Source organism: Crinia signifera, chromosome 3 (genome assembly GCF_055691185.1).
Source record: "Crinia signifera chromosome 3, ASM5569118v1, whole genome shotgun sequence".
In the NCBI taxonomy this organism is placed as follows: Eukaryota; Metazoa; Chordata; class Amphibia; order Anura; family Myobatrachidae; genus Crinia; species Crinia signifera.
In genome coordinates, this window is record NC_139219.1 from 14,971,188 (window position 1) to 14,995,703 (window position 24,516).

The 24,516-nt window shown below is 47.7% G+C and overlaps 1 protein-coding gene and 1 non-coding gene across 4 annotated transcripts; both read right to left on the reverse strand.

Annotated features, from left to right (window-relative positions):
- Nucleotides 1-1,836: 1,836 nt before the first annotated feature.
- Nucleotides 1,837-24,113, reverse strand: SRF (serum response factor). Of its 3 annotated transcripts, none has more exons than XM_083175330.1 (7): nt 23,393-24,111; nt 16,385-16,651; nt 7,639-7,864; nt 7,296-7,400; nt 7,036-7,218; nt 6,071-6,147; nt 1,837-4,741 (listed from the first exon to the last, which is right to left on the reverse strand). In XM_083175330.1, exons 1-7 carry the CDS (start codon nt 23,834-23,836, stop codon nt 4,649-4,651), a joined length of 1,395 nt encoding a protein of 464 aa, XP_083031456.1. In that variant the 5' UTR covers nt 23,837-24,111; the 3' UTR covers nt 1,837-4,648. The 3 variants fall into 3 exon arrangements, with proteins under 3 accessions (XP_083031456.1, XP_083031454.1, XP_083031457.1); XM_083175328.1 differs by having other exon boundaries at nt 7,296-7,403; nt 23,393-24,110; XM_083175331.1 differs by lacking the exons at nt 7,036-7,218; nt 7,296-7,400 and having other exon boundaries at nt 23,393-24,113.
- On the reverse strand, nt 21,780-21,911 carry LOC146065999 (small nucleolar RNA SNORA54). Its single transcript, XR_014472802.1, has one exon. It is a non-coding gene; the product is annotated as a small nucleolar RNA SNORA54 (small nucleolar RNA).
- Nucleotides 24,114-24,516: the final 403 nt, after the last annotated feature.

The window sequence follows — 24,516 nt, forward strand, 5'->3', positions numbered from 1 at the left end:
ATGCAATATCCATCCACTTTACCATTTGCATCTGGCCCTTATCTTATGGCACCTCCGTTATTAATAAGCTTACTAGAACAGTACTGTTGGAAGAAGAAGACACTAGAGCTCAGTCATTAGGAAGCCAGCTCCGAAGCAGATGTACAGTCAACCACCAGGGGGCAGGGTTGTGGAATATATCACAATTGCCTGCACTAGATCTGGCCTACCCGGATGGGTAGCCCTGCAATTCAAATCCTCCTAAAGGGGCATACACATGGTGAGATATTGGCTATGGCTGATTTTGACTATGCAAAGTGCATGGTGCCAATTTTGACAATGTGCGATTTGGCCTATGACCTATGGGGGGGGGGGATGCCCAGTGTTTTATGGACATTCCCCTGGGAACACAGGCATGGCATTCCTCTCTCAGGGTGGGTGTCTGATGACACGTCATCAGCACCCACCCAGACTTCAGCGGACTCCAATGGAAATCAAGATCAGTAAACGGATTTTCTCTCCGTTTCGGAAAGGAGTCAAATCGATGGTTAGCATTCATTGAATGTCTTCTCTCCCCTACGGCCACGTGCAGGCGATATTCAGGTACATTCTCTCACATGGTACCAAGGGGATTTGCCCTTCGCAGGGGGATGGGCTTGAAGATGAGGTGTGTTAACATCAAACCACTCGCTAAGCTGCAAATGACCGCTGTTTAGCGAGCGCTACTGAATTACCCTCTTATGCATGCATATACTTAAAACCTGGACCGTTGTGGTACAGCTTTTTTGCTAAGCTAATCATTAATTACAAGTGACCCACTACCAATAGCAAGATATCCGAGCCATTAACAACCTCTGTAATACCGGCACCACCATGTTTGTGAGCAGTAAGTACCTGTTCGTTGCTCTAGCACAGTGGTAGCCAACCCTAGCCCTCGAGAGCTACCAACAGGTCACATTTTCCAGACAACCTAGCTGCACTCAATCACTGACACATTTTAAAAGATACACAGATGGAGCTAATTAGCTCACTTGTGATTCTGTGAGGAGACCTGCAAAACGTGCACTGTTGGTAGCTCTCGAGGACTAGGGTTGGCTACCCCTGCTCTAGCAAAAGCCTCCAAAAAGGAAACCGGTGCTCAATAGAAGGCAGAGAGCTTGAACAGAGGACGTGTCAACGTAGGTTATTACCCATACAGCGCTCAAAAGCTTCTTCCATTCACAACATTTTCTGTATTAGACACAACATACTTAAGCTTCCCCCTTCTTAACTAGGCCTAGCATCCTATTTATATACAATGGTGCAATCTGCTGTATGCCATCTTCACATTGTCTTCAGAAGCATGGCGGAATGTCTGTTCCCAGATGTAGAGAAGGTATTGGAAATGTAATTACTGAACTTCTCATGCAAATGTGGTCATCTTAGAGTTCTCTGTGCAGATACGAGGCACTGGAAGATTGTAAGCTCACGAGCAGGTCCCTCCTACCTCCATATCAGTTTGTTACTACCAAGTTTGTTTGATCACGGTTTCCAATTGTAAAGTGCAACAAAATATGCGGCTCTATATAAGTAAATAAACCAACCATTTCCCATGCATCATCTACAGGTACACCACCAATTTTCCAGCCCCCTTGGTTTCCACACCGTGCCGGATTATCAGTGCTCCTGTATATATAATGGAACCCCAGCAGTTTCCGCACCATCTAAACCCAACCGGAACTCTTACATGACCATCGATGTTGTACCTGTATTTTTCAAGTGATGGCAAAACAGCATGATCTGTAGTCAACTGCCAAGTAATAAAACAGCCTTCGTACACATCCTAAAGCTTTAAGAACTGGACAACGACAAGAAAAGTGTGCACAAAATGATACATTTATTGAAAGATTTTTTTTTTCTTTTTGGTTTTTAATTTTATACAAAAAAAGGATTATGTACACAGTACTGTGTTTTACTTCCACAACTTCTCCAGAGGAAAACACCCTGGAAAATTTTCAATAAAAATAAAAAATGCACACAAGCACAACAAAAGAAATAAAAGATCAAATCAGAGTAACTGAAAAGCTGAAGAAATAGGTGACGCCACCTCACAAAAATCACATCTCCCTGCAGAGACGAGCTTCATAGAAAACTTGCAGCAGCAATAACAAGACCCTACACATCCCATCTTAGCCGGGGGGTCAGGGGCTGCTCCCCTCTGGGGTTAGGCGGAGTTCATATGTAGGCCGCATGTGCTTATAGTAACCTACCACTCAATCCCTTTATAAGTTGCAACTGGCAACTCTCTAGCCCCCAGATCGGAGTGACGTGTGGTGCTTATGCCCCTGTAACACCTCTATTCCTACCAAATCACTCAGGAGCCAGATGCGGCAACATTCCGCATCCTACCCTGGCAAAGTGAGGTGCCCAGGATGAACCCCCTTATCTTAAATTGAAGAAACCTAGGGGAGAAAAAAACAAAACAAAAACAGTCGATAAGAAGACCAAGGCTCCACGTCAGCTTCACCCACAAGCAGCGATCACCTCCATCGGAACAGTCACCGTGGCAGCAGTGAGGATCCCTTCAGCGACAACATGCCGATAAAAGGTCGGCGCAGCAGCTATTGAGAACAGGTTGGACTCTGACGTATCGATAAACCAACTGTACATTAACAACTCTACAGTTACTTTATATTAGAGCCACAACAGTCACATAGAAACGTTTACCGGATGGACACTTCCCGCAAGCAGCCTCTTTCCTGAGGAAACAAATAGTTTGGACGTACAAACTACATCTCAAGTACCAATCCCCAGCATTGTATCGCCAGTCTCATTCATTTGTGAATGTTACCTGTAGCTTTTCTATATGCAACTTGTACTTTTAGATTGAGCGATTCCTTTACGTTGTATGGAACATGCAGAGAGCATTCAGCTACGCGAGGCCTGCAGGAAACTTCATTCCAGATACATACTACACAAACACAGGTGAGCACACTCCTGCCCAGTCACCTCCAGAGTAATGCTGGGTACATCTGGGAACGGTATATCACCCGTTCGATTGATATGGATTGCTGGACTGTTGGCTAGCATGTACCAGTGATACATCGTTCAGATATATCGTTTCAACTGTGCAACACATACTATATATCGGCGCATTGTGCTGGGTGTACAGGCGATTCGCCCATACACGGGCCCATTTGAGACGTCAGTCGCGACAGATCGGGCAGAGCGTTTGGAGAACACGCTGGCCGATTATTCTGTAGATACATCCGCAGCTCTATTAGAGCATACCCAGCTTAAGAATGCGTTTCTAGATCCAATACAGAAGCACTGGCCAGATACTTTTCCTCAATGGCTCCCTGCTTTCCTCAATGGCTCCCTGCTAACAGTTGGCACAGAAGTCCCCTTGAGCACAGGGCATCACCCCAATTGCTGCCATTAAGTGACCATTCCTGAAAGAGAAGGTTCTCAGCCAAGAAGAAACCTTAACATATGCCGCCACTGACCACTGGGAAGCTTTCGATTTTGGAGAGTGCTTAGAAAGGCCTATCTAAATCTCAAACCTGATTGCAGGAATTTAAGTCCTTGATACCATTCAAGACCCTTCATTACCATGAATTTTAGGAGCTATTCTATTTAACTTTAAAGAGAATTTTAAGCCGAAAAGAAAATCAAGCAGCGGATCGGTAAACTATCATTTTAAGAGCAAATCATCACCAATTTGGTTTGGTGTTTCGGACGGGTACTCATTGGTCTAGAAAACATGACCAGCCTGCATGCGAGTTTGACCGATGCAGAATTACAGGGAAGTAAAGTGTGTACACATATTATGTACTGATAGTCTTCAGCAAGCAATACCCAGGGTTTTGGGTACCGTATTATATGCCAGATAAGCGATGAATAAGCGACTGATGTGGATCCTGCTGGGGCCAGAGGGCGCCAGCCACCTATAGAAGAGCCGAGGCATAAAGACAGTAAGTAACTGTGCCCTGATTAAACAAACGTCCTATGATTACAGTACACGTGATCAGAAAGGCTTTGAAATACTGACGGGTGCTAAAACGCAACTCCTGTAGTGCCATAATCTCAGTGAAGCAAATACAATTAACCCTTCACTGGCAGACTAAACAGCCAGGCAGAATGAGCCAGCGTATGGACTGGCAGGGAAGGGTTAAATGATCCTTGATCAGACTTTTTTTTTTTTATAAAAAGCAGATAAAAATATCACCCCTGCCCCTCCCCCCTCCCCAAAGCAGGAGTCTTGGCAGAACCTGCTCCTTTACATAAATACTGAGAATCCTCACATAGAAAAATAAAAGGATTTTAGTTCCTTCCTCTTCATTCCCTTAAAATTTCTCTCAGCGACGCAAACCATAGCAGATCTAGCCGGAATCACAACTGTCACCGAGATACTCGTGTCACGCTCAACACCTGCCACGGGCATGCCCACCGTCACATTCAGTGCGGAACAAAGAGTGGGATCCCAGTGCCAACATGGAGAGACCACAGAAGCTAGGCTCGGAGTCATGAGTACATACTGTATCCCCTTGTGGATTCTAGTATCCATGGAAGTCAGACACCATAAAAGGTGGGGGGAAAAAATATGTGAAAAAGGCATCAATAAATAAGTGGTGCAGTCTATAATGTGTCACTCCCAGGAACCTCATTTCGGGCCCCCGACATAAAACAGTCAGTCGTTCTTGCTGTTGTGCGATGTGTCCAGGTTAACAACTTGTAGTTCTGTCAAGTTACTGCTGCTGGACTGTTGTCCGATGACTGCCATCTGGTGGAGAAAGGACAGTACAGTGAGATAGGAAAGCAGATACAAGTGGAGACATGACCCTTACTAGGAATATAGGCTCATTTATGGTTTCTCAGTATTCAGAGAGCAGCGTGCACAGAAATTGAATATGCCTCCAACAGCACCTGAGAATAGAATATAGCCACCACCCTAGCCGGCAATGGTGGCAAACCTTTCACAACTTAATTATTCCTTAACAGCCGTGTTCGGAACGTGCCGACGGCAGAGCTTCTCCTTGTTGTGACTCTGCAGCCCCTTCTATTACAAGAAATTCTAAACTGTTCCATAAGAAAGTCATCCTGTCTGGCTGTGCCTGTAGCGTGTTCGCTAGTTACCGAAAGCAGAAAAAAGGTTTGCAATTGACCATTGTGAGCTCTGATCAATACTTGCAACATCAAAAGCTGACATAGCATTTCCATTGCCCCCAATACTCATGGTGTGATTAATACACCAATATCACATACATTCAGAGACAAGCAAGTGCCTTAGGCTTTGGAATAAAGGGATTTTCCTCACATAAAAGGACTTCTGGCTGGCAGCCTGTAGAAGAGGGTAGTACAGTACATGGTTATTTCACCTACATATTCCTTGCTGGGGTACAAGAACAGCTGAGGACTGGAGTAAAGGAGGAAAATGGAAGAGAACTGCTCTAGCAGATGTCGCAGGGTTAGGATATCCCACAGGACCGAGACAAGCAGTGATGCAGGATGTGCCCTAGCACTGACAGCATCAGATATTTCCCCCAGAATCCCCTGCCTAAGCCAAGTCTGGGGTCAGGTTTATAGCTGTGAGTGGTTACGACTGTATACATGTCCCTGTTTCTAATCACTCTCTCCAATCTGAGCCACTGCATAGGGATTTTCCACACACACACACACACACACACACACACACACACAGATTCTACAACAACCATCATGGCTGCCTCCTGGTCTCTGAATGAATAATAAATACCAGTTTATATGGAAACTATAACTCACATGAAGCAGACTAACAGTGCTGAGGGCTACTCTGAAACAAGAGCACCATCGGGCCTAGTATAAAACCTTCGGCCCCCAAGCTGTTAAACTACACATCCCAGCATGCCCTGATACAGTTGTGATATCTGGCCATGCTAAAACGGTTGCAGGGATTGCTGAGATGTGTAGTATAACAACATCTGGAGAGCCAAAGGTTCCCCATGCCTGGTATAAAAGGACTTCCAGGCTGCAATGGGCAGGTATCCGGATGACTGACCATAGAATTATTGAAGGGGACTCCCCATGTTGTGCGATTTATAGCAGATACAAGGAAGGACAGGCATTACGTTACCTGATGGAGCTGCACTGCAGACACTGGGATTTGGACAGTGCCAGGTGGTGCTGTAAGGAAAACTTGCTGCACGCCACCTAGAGGAAGTAAGAGGCATTAGATGGGATTTCATGGCTCAGGATGCAAAATCTCTCATCACTAGGTCAGATTCCTGTCACTGGTAACAATATTTACAAGTGTGATCATTAAAATGTAAACTTAAATATTTCTAACATTGAAAAGGTTTCAAAGCACATTGGAACATGCAGGTGGCTGTAACGCCCAGCATGAGCGCACCCACAGTGAGAGTAGACCCTGCTCCAGTGAAGACTTCAAGAAAGTGACCTCTAGGCCTCCATCCTGCAATGGATGCTACAAAAAGTTCTAAAGACTTTAAACCGCCGCCCAAATATCGTAGGCAACTTGGCTGCCTTTGGCACATAACGTGTATGCAACTTAACAATCATCAATATCCCTTCAACTCCCAGGAGCCACAAAAGGGGAGGGGGTGGAGTCCCGCAGAATCCCCCAGCTGCTCTGTGTCCCCCCACATGGCACAAGCTGCGCATAAAAGTCAAATCTTATGTGCAACCTCCCGACTAGATACGATGTGCACGGGACCGCGCATCGGGTCGGACAGTCTGTCAAATAAAGATATTTGGTCCGATTTATCTTCCCGAACCTCGGAATCGGGTCAAATCTCACTAGTGTATGGGGACCTTTAGGTTTTAACCTATTTTAATCCTTCCCTTTACTCGGTTTCCTTTCATGTACAACATTTAATTTCTACAGAACCTAAAAAAAAATTCATTGAATGTCAGAATCTAAAGCCCCCAAAATGTCAAAATTATTAATTTTTTTAGAGCAGTGAAACCGTAGCAGTTTTTAAGCCTTCATGTTCTAAGCTGTGGTTTGTCGGATATTGTGCGGTATTCGTTACACTGCACTTAGTCTGTATGCCACTGTATCCATCACGTGACACTCACCCTGTTCCTGGGAGTGGGACACCTGCATCGGGGTACCCGAGGAAAAGGCATTGAGTACCGCCAGGCTTCCATCTGTCAAACCCTGAGTGGGAGCATACATGACGGCATGCGGGCTGGAATACATCATGTGTCCGCTCACTGTTGTGGGCACAGAGGAGGTCATGATAGCAGCGGGGAGAGTCACTGATGGAAGAAAGTGACAGGACATTAAATAAATGGCATTAGCGCGCAGCAAGAGCCTTCTCCTGAGCTGCACCTACCTGTCCCACTAGAGGACGTCTGGGTCAGCTCTGAGCTGCTATCACTGGACGGGGATGTCTGGGTAGCTGGGTGAACTTGGATAGTCTGGACAGGAACTTGTTGACCTGCTGGCAAACAAGGCAATGTTAACGTACAGGGGAAATGCCATCTGTCTCCAGTTACTCAATGGGTAGAATGATGGACTTATAGACTATATAATTAGAGAAGTTCTAGAATGTCCCTGGGTTTTACCCAAAGCACCAGCAGTTACTGTAGTTATTAGGGACTCCCATCCACCATGGATAGAGGAGAGCACCAGCCTGACGGCACAAGAGGGGGCCATCGCTTTATTTGGCCACTTACCAGACATCAAGGTGAAGCCAGTGGGGAGCTGCATTAGGCCAGAACTCATGGCGCTGCCCTCGGTCTTGAGAACTGTTCCGTTGGCACTGGTGACGGGTGCCAGGTAGTTGGTGATGGGGAAGGAGTGCCCACTGGTTACTTGCATTGAGGTGGACGTGGTGGGAGCAGTCTGTATGCTGCAGGTGCCGGGAAGGTTGGAGACCGTGAATGCCGGTTTTAGAGAGTCCTAGATAGGAGAAGAGGGGATCTCGTTATAGGAGGAGAAGAGGGATCTGGTTATAGGAGGAGAAGACGGATCTAGTTAAATAAAAAGCAGTTTCATGAACAGGTGTCCAGCACTAGAAGGGTCAGAGAGATGCAAAGACACTGAAAAAAGTAGGCTTTCTGCCATACACACACTCAGAACAGCCTCAAACAGTAACAGTATAATAGTATTAGTAGCATCTATAGAACCTTCAAGAAAGGCTGGGAAATCTAACATTTGTGTAAGGATTGAAGTTACAATATACAATTATTGACACTTCCCCACATTTTTTTTTTTTTTTTTTAATGGCCAACCAAAGCCTCTAAAAGTAGTTTTGCTTTGTAGTGCAGGTTGAGTGTCCCTTACATGAAACGCTCAGGACCAGGAGCATATTGGATAAGGTCTTATTCTGTATTTAGGAATATCCAGATATGGTACACAGGAGTCCCTGGCATCCAGGTTCAGAGGCATCCCTGGTCCAGATGACGCATTGCGCGGGTGATGTCACCAGCGCACCTGCCCAACGCTAGATTGGGGGCGGTTGTTTTTAATGTGATAAGTGATGACTATGGTCTGACCCCTAGAGTTGTTCCGGCATTGCAGTCACGTCAAAGGCTTTCTTGGCACATTAGGTCTTGAGAGCATGCTGGCCTCCGATGTCTTTATTGAATATTATTTTGAAGAAATTGTTTCTTGGTAACAATGTGGTGTGGCTACTGCACACCAGGAGACTATGCTGATAAGTACTATGACGCAGCCGCAATGGCCCCCCCAATACAACTTCCATTGTGCCTCATTCAGACTCCACTGTCCACACACACACACACACACACGTGTCACATCAAGTTAATCAGAAGATTCTCCTAGTGTTTCATAGTCACATTATGTTACAAGGAAGCAGCATTCAAAATAAATAAATAAATATATATAGTAAATTTCAATTTTTATGGGTAGTTGTGTAGTTTCACGGCGCCGCCGCGCGCACAGTCTGTAACAGAAACTTGGCAGCCTGCCAGAGGCTCTGTTTAACTGTGCGCATGCCGCTCTAGCTGTAAGCTACGTATTGACAGCTACGTTAACAGCGTAGCGGCCGGGCAGCGCGCTGCCCAGGCGCTGACAGGTCACTGTGGTACTTGTAGTTCCACAGTGAAATAGGCAGCGCTGACAACGGGGGCAAGTGGAGACACCCCGGGCACAACGCTGACGTGCCTTCTAAACTACACACCGCTGTGTCCCCCATGTACACGCTAGATTCAGACGCAAAAGCGTCTGAATCCAGCCTTACCTGCAAGCCGCTAAGAAGCCGGGGAGTCTGGATTTAGACGCTTAAGCGTCTGAATCTAGGCTCCCTGCAAGCCGCTAAGGTGTTGGGGCAAATGCCCCATCTAAATTTAGACGCAAAAGCATCTAAAGATTTAGCTGGGTCTAGGGGTACACTATTAAAACCCACCCACAGTGCCACTAGTCGACGCAAAGCTGTCGACCTTGTAAATCCCACTACCCACCCGAAGCGTGGCGAGCCCCGCGAGGGGCGGCGGTACGCGTCCTACGCCCACTATCCACGTCGGCGTGGAGTTGAGAATAGAAAGTGTGGCGAGCACAGCGAGCCCCGCTCGGGCTCATTTATATTCTCCAGATAACTGGAGAATATAAATGATTCGAATAACATGTAATCAGCGTAACAAAAAAGTCCAACATTAATTAAAAAGTCATGATTGGTTGGTAGAACAGGAAGGATCTGCTGTGTCGACGTCACCGCCAGCACTTGCAGAGGAGTCAGCCGGCTCGGCGCTCTCATCCTCCTTCTCAACCAGGGGGAGCAGGGTCAGAACATGCGTAGGAAGGGGTCCTGGGCACCTAAACTCTGCCTCCACATAAACTCCTGGAGGTAGGAGTCCAGGTGATGGCGCGCGGTCCCCCTTTGGCGCTTATTCCGCCACTTGCAGCTGCCCCAAAGGCGCTCTATATTCTGGGTGTGCACCCCAGTGTCCGGGTCAACGAAGTTGAACTTGTGATTGACCTTTCCGTGGACGTAACCGGCCTGCTGGAGCTGCTGGGTGTTGTAGGCCCTCCAACAGTCCGTGTAGACAGTGGTGCCGGGCTCAACATGGGCCTCGATGGCAGCCATCAGGGTGGCCGCATCCCGCCGCTCCACCGCAGTCATGAAGCACTGCCTGGTCTCCCTGGATATGCCCCCGAACACCCACTGCTGGGGCAGGTGCCGTCCAACATTGCTTTTCCTCTTTACATAGAGGCTCTCGTCGACCTCGACGACATGACCCGGGCCTCCGATTCGCCGCTTAGGCTGTACCAGCAGGTCCACCGTGCAGGCCTCCCTCATCAGATTATTATACTGCACGGCTGTTTTCTGCGAGATGTTCAGTTGTCTGTCGCAGAATTTAATGCTGGTCAGCTCTTCTGCCCAGCAATACAGGAAGCGGATGAGGGTCACAAAGCTGAGGTGAGACCCCCGAAACCACTGTGCAGACCTCACGCTCACCTTCTTGCGGCAGCTGCGTATGTGGCAGTGCCACATGCGCTCTTTCATGCTGAGCCTCATGGGGTGGCCATTGGGGCAGGTCTGGGTCTGCGGCAGGAATATATATATGGGGCCTGCAGGAAAGCCACCGCCTCCTCCTCAGTCTGCGGCAGATTAAACAGCGTCAGACGCTCCATCGCCATAGTCAGGTTCGCCACTGCCATCATGCACCTCCGTCTCTCACACAGGGCTACTACTGACTGAGCTAACTGCATAGCGCTCTGACTACGTTACGCTGTCCGCGCGGGGCTAAGCAGCAGGCTGGAATTGAGACGCTAAATGCGTCTCAAAGCATATAAAATGTTAGCGTCTACATTGGGGACACGATTTAGAAGCCCCGTTTGTGTCCTGTTTACACGGTACATTTCATGACATAGCTAGAGTGGCACGCGCAGAGCTACGTTACATTATAGCTAGAGCGGCACGCGAGCCTCTGGCAGGCTGCCAAGTTTCTGTAACAGACTGTGCGCGCGGTGGCGCCGTGAAACTACACAAGTACCTTTTTTTTTTTAATTGATGCCAATGGAATGACATGGAACAGCGAGCCGACTCAAGGCAGGCATCTCATGCTCCACAGCATATGGAGGCTATATGAGGACACATCTGTGTGCGCCACAGTACAGCTTCATTTTTCGGAGTCTGAGGGACCCTTATTTAGTTTGATAATGTGAACCAGTGGTTCTCAACCTCGGTCCGCAAGGACCCCCAACAGTGCACGTTTTCCAGGTCTCCACACAGAATCACAGGTGAATTAATTAGCTCCACCTGTGCACATGTCAGGTGACCTGGAAATGTGCACTGATGAGGGTGAGAGTTTGAGAACTATTGATTTAAACCACTTAACCTCTTACGATGCCTCCCAAATCTGGGCAGATTTCCCAAATCATCTAACAAATGTATTACCGCCACCACGGTTTCTAGGAGTTAGCTTTAGTACATATAGAGGGTATCTTCAGTCAAGATAGGAAAATACCTGTCATGACACAGGTAGTATCGTAATTAATACTTAGGACCCCCAAAATTATCAAATGGGTGCCAACTCCAACCCTCAGGTACCCCCTTACGAGTCATGTATTGAGGATTTGTGAAAGCGGATAATTATTGAAAAAGCCGCTTGTGTACAATAAAAGAAATCTATATTGTAGGTACATGAAGACTGGAGTTGAGATCCCACCAGAATCATAAGTGCCTGGTGCAGTAAATGGTTAGCATTACTGCCTCACAGCACTGAGGTCATGGGTTCTATACCCACCATGTGTTATATATACAGGGCAGTACGGATGGTGTAATGGTTATATTACTGCCTCACAGCGCTGAGGTCATGGGTTCTATCCCCACCATGTGTTATATATACAGGGCAGTACGGATGGTGTAATGGTTATATTACTGCCTCACAGCGCTGAGGTCATGGGTTCTATCCCCACCATGTGTTATATATATGGGGCAGTACGGATAGTTCTATCCCCACCATGTGTTATATATACGGGGCAGTACGGATGGTGTAATGGTTAGCATTACTGCCTCACAGCACTGAGGTCATGGGTTCTATCCCCACCATGTGTTATATATACAGGGCAGTACGGATGGTGTAATGGTTATATTACTGCCTCACAGCGCTGAGGTCATGGGTTCTATCCCCTCCATGTGTTATATATACGGGGCAGTACGGATAGTTCTATCCCCACCATGTGTTATATATACGGGGCAGTACGGATGGTGTAATGGTTAGCATTACTGCCTCACAGCACTGAGGTCATGGGTTCTATCCCCACCATGTGTTATATATACGGGGCAGTACGGATGGTGTAATGGTTAGCATTACTGCCTCACAGCGCTGAGGTCATGGGTTCTATTCCCACTATGTGTTATATATACGGGGCAGTACGGATGGTGTAATGGTTATAGCATTACTGCCTCACAGCGCTGAGGTCATGGGTTCTATCCCCACATGTGTTATATATATACAGGGCAGTACGGATGGTGTAATGGTTATAGCATTACTGCCTCACAGCGCTGAGGTCATGGGTTCTATCCCCTCCATGTGTTATATATACGGGGCAGTACGGATAGTTCTATCCCCACCATGTGTTATATATACGGGGCAGTACGGATGGTGTAATGGTTAGCATTACTGCCTCACAGCGCTAAGGTCAGGGGTTCTATCCCCACCATTTGTTATATATACACGACTGATGTGATTGTTTAACTATACTCTGTACAGCGCTGCGGAATATGACAGTGAATTATAATCAACTCCAAAGATTTATCTCAGCAGTGCGATTAACATGGGCTGCTCATCCAGAAGATGGCAGATGCCACCCTAACATACCAGCGAGTGAATGCAGAAGAGACAGACTGCCAAGTACTCAGCTAGTTACCAACACGTGACCTCACAAGGTGTAAGGGAAGGGCAGAGACTGTTATTTCCGGTCACAGAACACATGTCTCCATAGAGTACAAGACCCCCTTTTAGTTACTAAAAATACATTCATCACATGCCAACCACATGCTGCATAAGTGGCAGATTAACCCTGCACGGTGCCTGGCACACAGCACAATGCGGATGCCATATGAATTGTTCTAGATGCCATGTGGGAGACACCACCACCACCACCACCACCCCCCCCCCCCCCCCCCCAGTACACAAGCAGAGGGGTTTCTAGAGGGTCCATTCTGCACCAAAGTCGCAATACCCCTTCCTAAATCTGAAGGTCCCTTGGCAGCCGCAACAATCCAGGTTTTCAAATGGACTGAAATATTGCAGCTTTCCCCGGCATTACCTCCACTATACCACAAAGGACTTTCCATAGCGGAAGACTGTAGACGTTAGCCCGTTATACTTCTGGGTGTATTCATGTTGCCTATTGTTTATTTAGCACCTTCTAGAAGATAGTCTCTAATTAGTTGCTATGGGTTACATCCCATCTTCAATAGAACTCCCATCTTATATCCCGGGATGTTGCAGAGTCAACCAGATCATTGCTTGGTGTAAATGGTCTTGGGTCTGGTTACCCAGCAATTCAAACCACGGGAGTTTTCTGGATTGAACACGTGTGAGAGCGAGGTTCCCCCCCCCCCCCCAAATGCTCCTAACTGCAGCATCCTGTGGTCAGTACGGATGGTTGGGTAGGGGGCGCATACAGCCACCGCTGTGGTCTTCTGTACTATGCACACAGCAGCAGAGCCGGTGAGGTGGTGAATGGATGCAGAATCCATTCATATCATGGACAGGGGCAGCCCTGCAGCTTTCCCAGAAGTTGGGCTTGCCCCCAACTGTATGGCGTTGAGGGGGTCTCTGGTGGCAGTTTTTCTGGCGCTTAAAGATTATGACATCTCTAAGCGCCAACTCAGGACCCGCCTCCACCGGTGTCACCTGCCTGGCATTTTTCCGGGTGGGGACGCAGTGTAAAAGGAGGTCAACCGTTGGGTCGCACCCAGGTCCAAAAACCTGGGCGCGACCCGACGACTTTGCTGTAAAAGTGGTATTCGGAAATTGACCCCACCATGGACACACATGGCCCAAGGAATAGAGAACATTTAATGCATCCAGTATGACCGGTCGCATGGTTTAAACGTGAGCTTTGTTTCCAGGGACAGCGAAGCTCCTGCGCAGCATCATTCATCATTTAAATGAAGGGACGTGTGGCTATTACACCAGGATTGAATACAGACCGGAATACAGGGGGGGGGGGGTAATTGTAACACGTAACTATGTAATCTACCGATGTATGAAATGTTTTATTGAGCTTTGGCTTTTCCCTAAGCAATACAAGGACATTCCCTTTAATATAAAGTTTGTGTACCAAGTAGGACAGGTCACAAACGTAACATCTTCTACTACAAATCTGTGGCAGCTTTATGGACTGGTCTACGTAGCCTAAAGCAAAAGGACTGCTTAGCCTCAGAGCTGAGTATCCGAGCCCACAGGGGCACCTGGCTGGTGAGAGGCGCAGGAAGCACAGGGACCTTGTACATATGGCTGTGTGTGTATTTACTGATCCATTTTCAGACACTCCCCCCACCCATAGAAAGAGACAGCTGCAGCTTATAAGGAATGCAGGAGGCCCTGCCAGCAGAGAACTGAAGGGAAATCTCTCCTTATAAGGCCACGGAGGCTGAATCACAATTTTATCAATGAGAAGTGAGAGAGACCGAGCACAGCTGTGTCATGACAGGAGGAGGGGGGCTGCCGGACACCTGTCCCTTGTCTGTCCCGTCGTCACATGGTGGACAAGTCACCCACTTGTCTCAGACGTGCATAGAGCCATCACTGTGTGTTCTCGTCTATGCTCAGTCACAGTAGATAAATCAGTGCATTTTAAAGAACTTATTTGCCATAACAGAGTTTTCTAACAGCGTCTTACAAACTGGTATTCTTCACAGCTAGATACTGACAAACCGTGTCCTTTCTGTTACGCACCAGGGTCTTTGTGAGGATCTACTTAACATTTCATAGCAAAGACAACGTATAAAGCGGTTTTGTTTGGGAAGGGGGACAAATAAGCAACAGACTTTACACTGCAAGATATTCACAAGTTGGCGTCGTCCTGTGGGACATGTACAAAACAAGGGCAACTAAAATTGTACATGGCCGACATCACAAAACTTACCCAGAAAGACCAAAAAAAAAAAAAAAAGTCTTAACCTGTAGTTTGGAGCAGAGAAGGGAAAGAGGAGACATGATAGAAACTTACATATATAGCTAGGTTTTACCAAGGTCCAGTAGGGAAGTATTCTTCAGACAAAGGGAAGTAGTAGAACGCAAGGACATGGACTGAAGAGCAACAAGAGGTTCCAGGGAAATTGGAAGAAAAATGACTTCATAGAAAGGGGACAAGTGGAATAGCCGCCCATCAGAGGTGGTAGAGGCTGAGAATGCAGAACAATTTAAATATGCTTGGGACAGATAAGGATACCCTTACAAAGAAATAAGGATCAAACAGGGTTTGAGGTAACAGTTAAGGCAACTGGATGGTTCTTATCTGCCATCACATTCCAGGCTTCTAGCTAAATGGGTAGGTTTTTATTTGTAAGACAAAACAAACTGTCTGCAATGCCGGACATAGGGGTGAACAGAGAACTCCTTTAACAGTATTAGTTAATGCGCAGATCAGGAGTGGGTAAAAGATAACAAGTTATCCTTAAGGGGCGCTTATTGAATGGGGTGCTTCACGCAAGCTGCAGCAATTAAAGGAAAGTGTCAGTCTCCCAAAAATACATAAAAACAGAGAAAAGTAGTGTTTTCCTGCGCTTTTTTTTATTTTTTGAAAATGCCATGTACATCACAGCGAAATGCATCGGTGGAAGGGTGCAAGCAGCCACTGTTTTTGGTCACCACGTCACCTGTCCCAGGACCTTGCACTTTATTTGCTAAAAATCGGAGTACACCTATGGAACATTGGCATTGGAGGAGACCGGCATATCCAGCCTGCTGACCCCACACAGCCCACTGCCGTCTCACTAAAGGAAAGCCACCTTGACATCCAAATCCACAAATGACTCCTTACAACCTCCAAGTGCAGAGAGAGAGACATCTATCCGGATAATAATCTGGACACTTTGGTCCCATGTGACAGACTGGACTTTATCCAAACCACCAGTGACGGGTGACTATACTGCCTAAATTACTGCACCTCAGTATGCGACAATTTGAAGCACCATTTTTAATATAAATAATATCAACTGATAGATTTTTTTTATTTTGTGTATTATTTTTATGTAATTGTGTTGTTTATTAAAATGTAATTATTTTACCCACTTCAAAAAAAAAAAAAAAAAAAGGAAAGCGAGAGATGGGATGGGTACCACGTTAGGAGAGAACACATGAGGGAAGAGGTGCGTGGTAAAACCCAATGACTGAGGCTGTGCAGGAAGGGGACCGATTCCATTCTGGTATTGGGCTCTGGGATAAACTCGATTGCCCAACATAAGACGTATACGAGGTGTGTGGACAATCTGCTCACCTTGGTCTCCCCACTACTGTCAGACTCCGACACTTGGTAGGTGAGGTCAGTCTCCTCAAATCCGGTGGCGCTCATCCGCTGGTCAGTGGAGGGGTCAGAGCGTGGAGGCGAGTCAGGAGAATTTAAACAAGTCTGTATTAACGCCTTCCCCGTCTCACTGGTTATCATTGGTTGAAGTTTTCGGGTGGCAAATGTGTACACGTGACCAGTTTCACTGGCTACCAGCAGCAGGACCTGTGTCCCAGTCAATGTAGACAGTTCATATGCCTGGGGAGAGAAGAGAAGAGTGAGGCGACAGTTCTCAGACTTACATAACAGGTTCTAGACTGCCCATACAGGTTCCAAATCACAAAACATTACCACCAGTGTGATCTGGAAACAGCCAATGGGAATAAAGCAGTGGTTCTTAAAGTGTGTGCCTAGTCACCCTGGGGTGCCATAAGACACTGGCATGGGTACATAGGGATGATGGTCAAGGTAATACGTAAAATCTGTGTTACTGGCTGCGAATCAGAGCATGTGGGCAATCTGAAGTACCCCAGTGCACCACCACATAAAAGGTGGTCACAATTTACTTAATGTAATATTTTTACCCCAAAACATCAATAAACTTAGCCTAGGTGTGCTATGAGGTACTATGAAGCTTGATACTCTAGGGCGCCACGATTCAAGAAAATTAGGGAACCACTGGAAGAGAGGAAGGACAAATTCTTTAGCCACATTTAACGGATGTCTATGGGAGGCTCCTTGTAGCCCGACATTGCAACACCACTGGTATCTCTGCACCAGCCTGGCACATCGCAGGAGTAACCACAGTGCTCGGCTTGTATGGGACGGGGAACATACAAACAAAAATAAAGGCACAACTGTTTACGCCATGTCAACATTGGTATCGGGTCCCTGGGTCTCCACCTGAGAAAGGTCGACATACCTTATGGCAACAATGTCAGAAGGTTGACACAAGCATAAGATCCCTCATGTTTTTTGTTTTGTTTTGTATTCATTTAGACTGACATAGTTTATACTTTACTATTCAAGTGGGCAAAACTTTACTATTCAAGTGGGCAAAGTGTGAGACTAGAAATAACCACGACGAAATAGACAAAAACAACAACTTGTTGACCTTGTGTCTCGACCATGTCCATCTTATGCTTGTGTTGACCTTCTGTCAATGTCAACCATTTTTAGGTGTCGACTCCCTATATCATAACCATAAACATTATGCTTTTACAGTATACTTTACAGCTTAGACCATAGACGCTGCGGATATCATTCCTGTGATTCTTTTACCTAGTGGTGGTTTCTTTTTAGAAGATGTGCAGGTCCGTATTTACCTGGATCTCAACAGGATCTTATTGGCTAGCTGGCTGTCATATGTTTGAGTCAAAACATGTGACAGCCGATAGCCAATAATATCCCGTTTTGAGATCCGGACCTGCACATCCTCTAGTTGTTTTCTACATTGCTTGTAGCCATAGACATTACCACCAGACGCCGATGTGACCTATACATTACTAGCTAGTCAATACATATGAACTGTGATTTTTAGCCCCTTACGAGGAGCAGTCTCGTCTTTCACAGGTGTATAAATATCACCTTGTGTAGGTTCTGTAACAAGGATCCATGCAGAAGTGGAGTTAGGACTGGACAGACGCCAGCAAACATACCAAAAATTGGTCTTACAAGTTGGTAATCGCGCACACAGCTGGGCTATCTACTGTAGATACCTACTGGAGCATTCAGTTTGCCCATTTCCTGCAGAGTTTTTGAAACAAAGAGTTGTACCGCGACTTCTGAGTCACCCTGTATAACGGCCAACACTCTAGTATTACAGATCCTGACCAATACAGCCCATGGTCTAATGCCACCCTGGGGTTGTATTTACCAAGCACGTTGTGAATAGCGCTGGGTGAGAGCTTCCAGAGATATCCGACTTAACACCCCGTTATGGCGGGGAATGACGGTACTCATGAGTGTGGGTGTTTAGTCGTGAGATAAAGCATTTTCAACTAAAGTGCCGTCCAGGAGAGGCGCAAAGAGAAATCCACTGCTCTGACTTAGCAGGGAGCCGATTAGAACCGCTCTGGGAACTCCCCCAGCGCTATACACAGTGCACGGAATTGATGCAACGTCAATGTACAACCGATCTAAAACTCCCTGATAAGGGGTTAAGAAACCAAAACATTGGATCTACTTTACTAGTCTCTTGGCCATTATGTTGGTCTAGGACTGGAACCCCTGCATTGGTGCAATAACACCCGTTAAGGCAGTATTTGGTGTATCTTAAAAACTTTTAGATATGGTGTTTCTGTTTTAAGTATTGGGGTAAAGTGACCCCTATTTAGAGGCAGCACGTCGGTTTTTAATGCCGATCTACATTTATTTAAAAATTGTAATTTTGGTCTAGTAGTAGATTTTTTTTTTGCATCTTGCTTGGGAAGTGCCCTGCGCCTTTATAATGACTCCAAAAAGACCTTACGCACCCCATGCGATACCTCGGACACTGCCTGGCGTCCCAGTGGCTGGACCGCATGTGATATATATCGTATGCACTCCTTTTGCGCACAATGTATTGTATGCAATGCCATGGGATCCATCAATCCTTGTGGCAACCACGGCGATACCCGCATCCGATGCGATCAAGACCGCGCATCGGGTCCGGAAGTAAAACATACTAAATGGCACTTTTCACATGCTTTATGGGATGAAATTGTGAAAAAGGGTCATATCGTGTAAGTGTATGGCTAACTATAGGTGTTAAAGTAAAACAAAAACATTTCAATTCAGACAATGTGGTTCCATTAACAGAAATCCTATATGGAGAAAGAACAAAGTATAGCAAGTTATAGTTAACTAGTCCTAACCTAGTGGTTTTCTAACTGTGTGCCTAAGCACCGTGGGGTGCCCAGGGTTGGTGGAGTACGATGAGACAACTCAGCGGCTTCCACATGAAAGCTGCTCAGTGTGTATGGGCCATCATAGGCAAAATCAGTGCTGGTGGCTGCCACTCAAACTAGGGGTACAAACAAAAGCAAATCCTGTCCGTCACCACATAACTAACATATAAACACAATTAGGTGCCGGGGGCGACTCACTGCTCGCTTTCACCGCTCGCCCTGTCAGTATTCAACTGACCCCCACATAAGCCGATCCCCCTTGCTCTGCGTATTTTGCCGCAGAAGCAGCGAGCCTGTCACAGGACAGCGAGGATTCTCCTGGAACACTGAATATGGAGAGTGGCCAGTGTGGGGGTTAAACCGCGAGGATCACTGTTTTCTGCGATCCGATGTTTAACCCCCTCACACCCGCATTGAATACTGCCCAATGTATTGTACTTAATTTTGTTTTCTGAATTCCTCAATAAGAAACATTTGGCCTAGGGGTACCTTGAAAACATTTTGATGCTCTAGAGCAGGTGTGGACAAACTGTGGCCCTCCAGCTGTTGTGAAACTACACATCCCAGCATGCCTTGCCATAGTTTTACCATTGCCTAATAACAAAACTGTGGCAAGGCATGATGGGACTTGTAGTTTCACAAAAGCTGGATCCATAGTTTGCCTGCTCTAAGGTGCCAGGATTAAAAAAAAAAAAAAAAAAGTTTGAGAATCGCTGTCCTAACCATTAGTATATAAGTTTTGTACACACAAGAACGTTCCCTGCAGCCATCCTATGTTGTGCCCAATGGTCACAGTTCACGTAAATGGACGTTATTTTCTATAATCCCTGTAGCAGTTGAGGTGCATTAAACACACTGGAACTGTAGCGGAGTCTACCAGACTTTCAGTTTACAGTAGATTGTTAGTTTGGACAATGAATTTATGTGAGAATGGTCTCAGACGAGGAGCATTACAGAGGAGAAGTATAACAGTAGGTTGTAGTAGAAGCTAAGGTACTTGTTTCTTAGTACGGCCACAATCGCGGGCATCGTGTACCTTAAAGTTAAGGTACACGATGACCGCGATGGACCCGATTTCCTTTGAAATCAGGTCCATTTTGCCGGCAAAGGCAAAATCACGGGCATCGCGTCGGTCGCGGCCATTAACATTCGCCCCGACGCGACCCCCGCGATTTAGCCATAGGCTTCAATGTTAAAATATTTTTTTAACATTGAAATCGGGAGCATCGCGTCGGTCTTGTGCGATTATAATGGCATGAGATGGACTTGATTAACTCCATCTCACATAGGAAACAATGTGAAATGGGCCAATATGACCCATTTCACATTGTATATGGCCCAGTCGTCACCCCACGATTGACGCAAACCCGAAGCGTGGCGAGCGCAGCGAGCCCACGAGGGGTGGTGGTGCGCGTCCTTTTCACTCCCCTACTATCCACGTCGGCGTGGAGTTGAGAATGTTAAGCGTGATGAGCCCGGCGAGGGGACGCGTATACCTGTGAAGTAATACGCGTCCGCTCGCCACACTTTATATTCTCAACTCCACGCCGATGTGGATAGTAGGGGAATGAAAAGGTCGGAGGACGCGCACCGCCGCCGCTCGCCACGCTTCGGGTTGGCGTCAATCGTGGGGTGGCATTGAGGGTGTCAAATTGGGGGTGTAGGGAATATTTTACATTGAATCAAATGTAAAATCAGGTCCCAGGGACCCTATTCACATTTGCTTCAATTAAAAATTTGCGTCAATCGCATTGCATGCGATGCGACTGACGCGATTTTTCCAACACGACCACCCCGATGGAAATCGGTGTGGCCGTGCTAGGAAACAAGTACTGAAGCTAAACAGTAACCAATAAAAACAAACAGCAAAGCTCAGTTACATGGTAGGCAAACAAACTCCCTCTTAAGAGGCAGCGGCAGGAACCGGTTGCAAGCTCCGGCAACCATTGGGGGACGGCACATATACTCAGAGCAGTCTATGGTCACAATGATTGTGGACACCATAATGTCATGTACTTGCACAGGAAACCCCCTAAACCAGGCATGTCCAAACTGTGGCCCTCCAGCTGTTGTGAAACTACATATCCCAGCATGCCTTGTCATAGTTTCAGCATTCCCTAATAGCAAAACTGTGGCAAGGCATGATGGGACTTGTAGTTTCACAACAGCTGGAGGGCCGTAGTTTGTACATGCCTGCCCTAAACCATAGCTTGTTGTGGTTACTTGTGGGAAAGGTGAGGAGACAGCTGGGAAAAGGTCACACCTCATTTGGTGGTCTGTTTGTAGGACTCCATCCCCCCTAAAGCTGTTATCACCATAAGGCTCAAACACATCTGTTCCTTATCTCAATGTTGGAGGGGGTCTCCCCAGCCCCCACAGATTAGCACTTTGGGTTACTAGAGGGTATACAGTATCAGCATGTATATATGAGCCGGTATGTCCGGAAGACAGCCAGGAATGGCACTGTCCTGCAGATCCAGTAACAGAAGTGGCCATACAAGTGTCCCTGGCTTCTAGGGGATGTGACCGCACTACACCGCTGTCACATACACCCCCCCACCAGGTATAATCTAGCACTGGAATGGAACTGCTGCCAGAAGAGAGCTGGGAGCAAGTTACGAACAGTGCACAACACATAACAAGATGTAATCGTGGTACTATCCAGTAGGTAACATATTTACATTGGCATTGATAGCAAACACCCGGCAGAACATACCAGATGTCCTACATTCCCTACAAACTTAAATTTCCTAGAACAAAAAAAAAAAAAAAAAAAAAAAAAAAAAAAAACCACAGTCACAGGTTTCATAAACCTGCAGGCACCAAGATTGACAAATCACTGCATGAAATCAACACCCACACCTTCAACCTGAGGCCAAGCTGTCTGTCACTACAACCCTGTGCCTGAGCCAGACACCGGTCAGTCACCACCTGAAATCTACCACCACTATTCACTGTCTGCCCACACACACACCACCCCTAAGCCACCAGCAGCTCTCTGCCACCCACCATGACTGCATACTGTACTTTGCACCATCTGTCAAAGAGCACTAGCGCGATTCTGATACGTTGCACCTTTTGTCGCACATCCACCGAAGCAAACCGAAACCACACCACAAGCCAACCTCCATCCACCATGACAACCACATGAGCTACCATCCACAACCAGAATGTAAGCTGCCATTCACCGACCTTGCCACTAGGACAGTGGTGTAAGTTTGTCCCAGTTGCCCCCAAACCACCTTATATAAAATATATGTATGTCTAATACAGGGGTACACTTGCAAAAATTATGTACAGATGGAGCGCCCTTCATTCTTGCAGGGGCTGGCGCTATATTCGCCAGTCCCCAGGAAAGAGACGCATGTGCGTCCCCTTCCTACAGAGCTCCCCGCCACCCCCCTAACCCTGCCAGTCTACCTGAAACTGAGACGGGTAGGGTTCGCGTCCCCCGCCGCCAGGAAACTGGAGTCAGATGGAGCGCCGGCTCGTCAGTGGGGGCGCTCTGGCGAGCCCCAGCACTGGCCAAGAGGCTCTCCGTGCGACATCTATGGTCCTGCTAGGAGAGGGATTCAGCCACAGAAGCTATAGGACGGCTTTCAATTAACTGATCGGGGAGGATAGGTGCCCCCTCGGGAGCAGGAGCCCAGTGGCAGATGACGCTATTGCCTTCCAGAATTACACCTCTGCACTGGGACTTCCACTGCAACCCCAGTTGGCACTACCCTAACCCCATCATCAATAAGATAACCAACCGAGTTCCGGACATTGACCACCAACTAACTGGATATCCACCCATCATCTAAACCAACAGCCACCATGATCCACTAAACCGAGTCCACCACGTTTGATGACCATCCAATACATCTCCAAGAACAGGTCCTCAACAATCTGACCCCAATAATATCCCACCAAGAACACTCTTTGCCACCATAGACCTACCTAACCCTGTTACCTGCCCCCCAGTCATCCATCAGGTGCCCCAACACATTAGCACCCCTCCCCCATACATGAGGCATCCCAACTACAGTATGACCGACCCATGCCGACTACACCCCCTCCCCCCAATCGGGCCAGCACCCCCTACCCGTCACCCCGGGGCAGCGCTCACCTTCTTCATAATGCCGGTCTTCCTCTTGCTGAACGTGGTGTACCTCCGCAGCTTGTTGTCGATGAACTCCATCTTGATCTTCACTCGGCCCCGGGTCTTCTTGCCGGGTTTTGCCCCGGAGACAGACACCCCGGTGCCCGGGTAACCGCCGCCGGCCACACCGGGCCCTCCCTGCTCCGGCACGCCGAGCTCCAGCTCCGTCAGCCCTCGCTTGACCCCCCGGGAGGCGGCAGGAGACTCGTCCTCCTCTCCGGAGTCCGAGGTGACCTCGCTGCCGCTGTAGACTTGGCCGCTGCCCGGTATCACCTCATATCGGGGGACCCCCTGCGGCCTGCCCCGGCCCGGAGAGCTCCCATTGCCGGCCCTACGCTGCAGCGATAGCCCGGAGCTCCGGCCCAGAGACGATCCGTTTCCCGGGGAAGCCCCGGCCTGGCTCGGCAGCATATTACCAGCGGGAGAGGCCCATCCACGGCCGCCGTACACCGAGCTGCTGCTGCGGCCGCCGGGCTTCGCTCCCTGTACACACCGAGCGGGGATCTCCTGCTCCCTCCTCCCCCTGCTCTCCCGGCTTCCCCGCGCACACCGCGCCGCAGCCAATCACAGCGCACACTCGTCACTGACAGCAGATCCTTCCACCAGCGGCGGGACTACTTCCCGTGCAAGATGTGTACGGGCCCCCGGCGCGCACGAATACTGCGACTCACCCGCGGACTATTTTCTCCCATATAAAGCGAGGCAATGTTTCCTTTTATGGCAAAGCCTGTCCATATATGGTGAGTCACCGCGCGCTGCGCTGATTGGTGGGAGCTCGGAAGAAAGCAAAGGGATGATTGGTCGGCTGGGGAAGGGAGGCGGGGTGGACACATGTGGGCTGGGAACGTCACTCAGTGAAATGAGCGAACACCTTGATATCATCATCATTATTATCGCTGTAAATTAGCTCCTCCCCCGGCCGACGGTCACGTGTCTCACCATTTGACCCGTCCCCCAGTGGCCGATCACGTGTCTCCAACTGCCCCTACAAAAAAAAAAAAAATTAGGTTCTCTTTCAGTGACCTTAAGGTGCCCACACACTAGAACAGTGATAGCTGACCTTGACACTCCAGTTGTTGTTGAACTACACA

Excerpts from the sequence above, each read along its gene's own strand:
- SRF (XM_083175328.1), bottom strand. The coding sequence starts at position 23,836 with ATGCTGCCGAGCCAGGCCGGGGCTTCCCCGGGAAACGGATCGTCTCTG. Across the intron at positions 16,652-23,392 it reads AGACCGGCATTATGAAGAAG|GCATATGAACTGTCTACATT; the intron begins GTGAGCGCTGCC and ends TTCTCTCCCCAG. Across the intron at positions 7,865-16,384 it reads ACAGTAGTGGGGAGACCAAG|GACTCTCTAAAACCGGCATT; the intron begins GTGAGCAGATTG and ends TCTCCTATCTAG.